At 39.5% G+C, this 6785-nt stretch overlaps 1 protein-coding gene across 1 annotated transcript; it reads left to right on the forward strand.

The window, feature by feature from the left end:
• The first annotated feature begins 1961 nt into the window (after positions 1 to 1961).
• On the forward strand, positions 1962 to 6389 carry KLHL9 (kelch like family member 9). The gene has a single exon (XM_008956094.4). The coding sequence runs from the start codon at positions 2549 to 2551 to the stop codon at positions 4400 to 4402; it is 1854 nt and encodes a 617-aa protein (XP_008954342.1). The 5' UTR covers positions 1962 to 2548; the 3' UTR covers positions 4403 to 6389.
• Positions 6390 to 6785: the final 396 nt, after the last annotated feature.

Genomic DNA, 6785 nt, shown 5'->3' on the forward strand with positions numbered 1-6785 from the left:
GACCCTGGGAGGCAGAGGTTGCAGTGAGCCGAGATCGGACCACTGTACTCCAGCCTGGGTGACAGAGCGAGACTCCGTCAAAACAAAACAAAACAAACAAACAAAATATACATAAAGTGAACACTTTCTAATGTAATTAGCACAGTGTTAAAAGTGAACATTTCATACAAGCAAAAATACTGAATACAATAAATGTAGTAGAATCAATAATTAAGTACATGGGTAAATTAATAATATCATCCATGGTGAGCTAATGCCCCTAAGAACTGGATGCTTTATCATATAGTTGCTTGACATTACCAACTAGTATTGTGACAAATTTGATTCAATCATTTCATTATGCAGGCAGAAAAGATAGTCTTTTAAAATAACTAAACATATGGGAATATAATGAAGAGTGTCTATAGTAATCATTTCATGAAGACACAAGTCTGTTCCTAAGCTATTAATCTTACTTGCAAGTTTGATGAAAAAAAGAAGGATCTCATGATTTCTTGCTCCAACTTCCCAGGTACAGAGGCTCTCTTCTTTCTTTTCCAGATAGAGACTGATTCCTTGGAAGTAGCTCTTCACAGCATTATGGAGTTGTCACGGCCCGAGAGAGCCCTTCCACCCCTAACTCATTCAACAAGCAGGGCTCCAGGACTTCCCAATGCTGATAAAAATTCAGTGAATAATTTCTCCAGGCCAGTTTCATTCCAACCAACCTCTTGTGTTGAATAGGGTGACAATCTGCTGGAGCACCTTGTGGAGGACAGTGGTAGTCTAAGCCTTCTGAATTTTGCTGCCATCCCTTGGAAACAATAGAAAACATTCAAAACAGATGAACTGCCCATCAACAGGGCACTGGTTAAATAACTTTTGATGTAACAACTCAGAGGGCAACAACAGAATTGTTTAAAAATATAAATAAGCCCTCTACACTAATTCAGGAAGATCTTGAAGTGAAAAAAAAAGATGCAGAACAGTGTACATGGTATGCTATCTTTTACATAAAAACGAGGCGAGTGTAAGAAAAACATGACTACATTCTTACTTTGCATATGCATAAAGAACTAGAAGGATTTAAAAGACAGAAACTTCAAAATTTTGAAAATGGAAGAAATTGTGTCAAAGTATACATTTATTTGTATGTCAAAATTTAAATTTACCACTAATTAAAGAAATGCAAGTTAATAAAATACTCACAAAGGGAAAAGTCAGAAGAAGGGAAAGACACAAACATTGTTGGTGATAATATTTTGGAAATATTGTCTTGGATCAGTATTTTACTAAATATTATCCATAACAGGGCTAAAATTTTGCTACCAGATTGTATAAGTTTACTACTGAGTCTATAAAACAATGGAGGATAAGAAGGTACACATTCAGGAACAAACCAATGGGCAAAGGAAACTATAGTATGTATAGTTATTGGAAAATTATGTAGCCATTTTTAAAATTGTGGAAAACAAAGGCATTTCAAGCCAAAAATTTAGAATATATTATTTACATAATAAAGTAACAATCTAGTAAAGACAAATATTTTGCGTTTGAAATTGTAACAAATTTGAAAATATGAACCAAAATTGTAACTGAAGTATCTACTACATAATGTGGGATAACAATTATTGTTTTGTAGAGGAAAAAAAAAATTAAGCATCCAGGTTTCCTCTCAATTTATACAAATGCCGCATTTCACTGTTATTCAAAAAAACAGAAGCTAGGAAGCGTAAAGCTTTGAAAAATTATGCATTTGGGGAACGTAAGAGCTCAGATATGCGAAAAACTTATATCAAACGTGCAGCATAACACACTTGCTTGCACACATTCTGTCCTATTTGGTCCCACATACAAGGCAGCTCTAAGAAGCCGGGCTGGCGCCCACCCCACACAGCTCCGCTTCCCCAACCCTCGCCCTCCCGCCTCCCGGGTACTTCCTCCCCCTTCCCCACCCCCACCCTCCCGCTGACTGACGAGGTCTGGAGGCCGCGCAGCCGCAGTAGCCGCAACGGCCGCTCCCACCCCGGGGTATCCTGGGACTAGGCTTTTCCGGAAGGAGCGGCTGGGTGTTGGGGCTAGGCCGGTATTCTAGGCCCAAGCCCAGGCCTGTGTTCCCGGCCCTTGCTCAAAGACAGGCCGGTGGCCGCTGCGACACTCTAGGTACAGCGGAGGGCGCAGCGGGCCGTTCGCTGAGGTGTCCGGACCCGCCGCCGAGCGGGCCGTGTAGCCACAGTACGTGGCGGCGCCTCTTCCTTGCCCGAAGCGGAACTGCTGAAGGAGCGGCAGCGCAGGCCAGACGAGGTGAACCAGGTCATTTAACCGCCTTCAGGTGATGAATCATCTGTCTAATAATCAGATTTGAGGTCCACAGCCCTTTGTGGTCCTGCTACAGGGTGATTTTCAGTGGATGACTGACTGGCGTGGCCTGAGGGGTGCCGCAGTGACTGCCTTCCCTTGATAAGGAAACGAGCTTTCTGTTCTTTCTGGACACCTCGTTGCCTGTAAAACATTCCGGTTATAACTTCTTTATCTGGCTTGCATCTCTGTGCAAGAGGAAAGCTTTCACATGAAAGTGTCCCTTGGTAACGGCGAAATGGGCGTCTCTGCCCATTTGCAGCCTTGTAAGGCAGGAACCACACGCTTTTTTACCAGCAATACTCACAGTTCGGTGGTACTGCAAGGCTTTGATCAGCTTAGAATAGAAGGATTGCTTTGTGATGTGACCCTGGTACCAGGTGATGGAGATGAAATCTTCCCTGTTCACAGAGCTATGATGGCGTCTGCTAGTGATTATTTCAAAGCCATGTTCACAGGTGGAATGAAAGAACAAGATTTGATGTGCATTAAGCTTCATGGGGTGAACAAGGTTGGTCTGAAGAAAATCATTGATTTTATTTATACTGCAAAACTTTCTCTTAATATGGACAATCTTCAGGACACACTTGAAGCTGCTAGCTTTTTACAAATATTACCCGTTTTGGATTTCTGTAAAGTATTTCTTATATCAGGAGTCTCTTTGGATAACTGTGTTGAGGTTGGACGAATTGCTAACACCTACAATCTTATAGAAGTGGATAAATATGTTAATAATTTCATCCTGAAGAACTTTCCTGCTTTATTGAGTACTGGGGAGTTTCTAAAACTCCCTTTTGAACGGCTTGCATTTGTGCTTTCCAGTAATAGTCTTAAGCACTGTACCGAACTTGAACTCTTTAAGGCAGCCTGTCGCTGGCTAAGGTTGGAAGACCCTCGGATGGATTATGCTGCAAAGTTAATGAAGAATATTCGATTTCCACTGATGACACCACAGGATCTCATCAATTACGTGCAGACAGTAGATTTCATGAGAACAGACAATACCTGCGTGAATTTGCTTTTGGAAGCTAGCAATTACCAAATGATGCCATATATGCAGCCAGTGATGCAGTCAGATAGAACTGCCATTCGATCTGACTCCACTCACTTGGTTACATTAGGAGGAGTTTTGAGGCAGCAGCTGGTTGTCAGTAAAGAATTACGGATGTATGATGAAAGGGCACAAGAATGGAGATCTTTAGCCCCAATGGATGCTCCCCGTTACCAGCATGGTATTGCTGTCATTGGAAACTTTCTTTATGTAGTTGGTGGTCAGAGTAATTATGATACAAAAGGAAAAACTGCTGTTGATACAGTTTTCAGATTTGATCCTCGGTATAATAAATGGATGCAGGTTGCATCATTAAATGAAAAGCGCACATTCTTTCACTTGAGTGCCCTCAAAGGACATTTGTATGCAGTTGGTGGGCGCAGTGCAGCTGGTGAACTGGCCACAGTAGAATGTTACAACCCAAGAATGAATGAGTGGAGCTATGTTGCAAAAATGAGTGAACCCCACTATGGTCATGCTGGAACAGTATATGGAGGCTTAATGTATATTTCAGGAGGAATTACCCATGACACTTTCCAAAATGAGCTCATGTGTTTTGACCCAGATACAGATAAATGGATGCAAAAGGCTCCAATGACTACAGTCAGAGGTCTGCATTGCATGTGTACAGTTGGAGATAAGCTCTATGTCATTGGTGGCAATCACTTCAGAGGAACAAGTGATTATGATGATGTTCTAAGCTGTGAATACTATTCACCAACCCTTGACCAGTGGACCCCAATTGCCGCCATGTTAAGAGGCCAAAGTGATGTTGGAGTTGCCGTCTTTGAAAATAAAATCTATGTTGTTGGTGGATATTCTTGGAATAATCGTTGTATGGTAGAAATTGTCCAGAAATATGACCCAGAAAAAGATGAGTGGCATAAAGTTTTTGATCTTCCAGAGTCACTTGGTGGCATTCGAGCCTGTACACTCACAGTTTTTCCACCTGAAGAAAACCCTGGGTCACCTTCTAGAGAATCACCTCTTTCAGCACCTTCAGATCATTCTTAGGTCTAAGGTGTAACACCTTTGCAGTACATCATGGGTGATCTAATACTTCCCCTTCAGTTGTATCTTCTTACAGTGATTGGTACAGTTATTAGATATAAAGGTAACTGATGTTGTTCGTCTTGTATGGCTTTTAGTATGTTTATCAAGTGGCTAACAAATGCATTCTGAAAATGTATTTAACGTAGCTGTTTTAACAAATGAAAAAAAGACGTAGAAAAATGTTTAGATGTCTTTTTGTGATGTTATATAAAATTGTAGATGACTGTGGTAAATGTGTAATTATGTCCATTATGCTTCAAAGTTGAGTTTTCATCTTTGACTCCAAAATGTCAGAGGGAGGCCACTCTAAACTAAAAATAACGAAAGGTTGCCGAGTATTAATACTAGTTATCTCCCTCTTTTCATAGTTTTTGACATGTCTGTCAACTTACTCGATTGTGTGTTTGCATTCAGAATATTTGAAGTTTCTTACGTAGACAGAAATAATAAAAATATTAACTAGGAAAAAACAGTATAGCACCAAGCCAGTATTTGGTATCTCTCTCTAGAGCGAGCAAGAGAGGGAGAGAGGAGGAAAAAATACACATAATACAAACATACATGCATGCACACATACATACATATGTATACACACACATAATTTGAAAACTGATTGGCACTTCAACGATGCTGAAATTGTTTTTAAATTGAAGTTTCTTTCTTCCACAAAGCAGCCGTTTCTATTCAAATGGAAATTCAGTACCAGAGAATAAATGTCTATGTAGTCATATTGAATTTAGATAGATAAGGGCTACAGCATACTAAATCAACAACCAAATTTGTCATGTGACTAAACCGTCACTTCAGATGAAGCTTACATTACTGTTTTCTGCTTGTGTATTTTCTGTAGAGTACTTTTACACAGATTGGTAAAGTTCAGGTTTCAGAGAACTGCTTTTGTGCAGAAAATTTAGGTTCTTTTTTCCACCTTTTTGGTCAGTAAAACTTAATGAAAAAAGCAAAGAAAAAAATATTCTGAACAAAGCTATAGGGTTTTAAGTTCAGCCTCCCAACTTAGTCATCCTAACATGATTATTTTGTGATTTGGGGTGCTTGCCCTGGTGCTGTTCCAGTCCATGTGCATCCTGAGCTGTGTGATCTGCCTCGAGGCTATGATCTGAGCAAGCAGGAGATAACATTTTCTTCTGCATCAAGTGAGGAAAAATGTGCTTTTGGCCATGTCTCAAAGACAGGACCAACTTCAGATTCCCAAAGAAGCCAGCTACAGAGCCTCTGGAACACTAAGGTCTTACAAGCAGTACTAAAATCAACCCTCAGCCTCTTCAATGCCAAAGGTATCCCTATTAGTTGAGAACCACATGGTAATTTTTAATGGGACTTTTATCAGCAAATGGAGTTACAGGAATTCTCTGTAATGAGTGATTCTGAAGAGGTACTTTCCTGGAATAATTGTCTACCTGAAGAAAAAAATTTTATATATACATTGTGTGTGTGTGTAATACACACACACACAACCCCCTATACCTGGAAGATTGTCAGCATGTAAATCAGGAACAACTTTCTCCTTATTGACAATCCCATAATAAAACTCAGGAACCAAGGCAAAATGAATTGGCTTCTAGGGGTCTGAACCTTACTGCCCATACAAGTGTTGATTCATTTTAATGCTGTTTATGATTTCTGCATTGGCAGAAATTTTCATACTTTTTATGTTTTTTTTAATTACTCAGTTTTTTATTACTAAAAATAGCACATTTGAGTACATTTGAAAAGTAGAAAAATTAGAAATTATTAACTTTATTGAATAAGCAAGAAGTGCATCCTAATCCTTTGATTATTGAGATTGAATATTTGTGTGCTATGGGTAGCTGTGTTTCTTTGATCAAATGTTCCTGTCCTTTTGCCCTTCTGTTATCTGTTGGAGTTGCTTTGTTTTTCGTATCAAGTTATAGGATCTCTTTATATAATAAATGTAATTTAACTTGCATTTGCTTGCATTTATTTCTTCCCTCAATCTATTGTAGTTTTACAAAGGCAACGCTGTTCAGTTAATTTTTGAGATCAAATTTGTCTTTTTTTTTTTTTTTTGAGACAGGGTCTCACTGTTGTGCAGTCTGGAGTGCAATGGCACGATGTGTGCTCACTGAAACCTCTGCCTCTCATGTTCAGGCGATTCTCCCACCTCAGCCTCCCGATTAGCTGGGATTACAGGCATGTACCACCAAGCCTGGCTAATTTTGTATTTTTAGTAGAGGTGGGGTTAGAGGATAATTTTGATATGGTTTATTTTTTATGTAGTATTTCTGTGCTTATTCTGACATATCAAGGTGATACTGCCCTGCCTCTATTTTGTACAAGCTTTTCCTTTTATTGAAAAAAAGTA

Source organism: Pan paniscus, chromosome 11 (genome assembly GCF_029289425.2).
Source record: "Pan paniscus chromosome 11, NHGRI_mPanPan1-v2.0_pri, whole genome shotgun sequence".
Classification (NCBI taxonomy): Eukaryota; Metazoa; Chordata; class Mammalia; order Primates; family Hominidae; genus Pan; species Pan paniscus.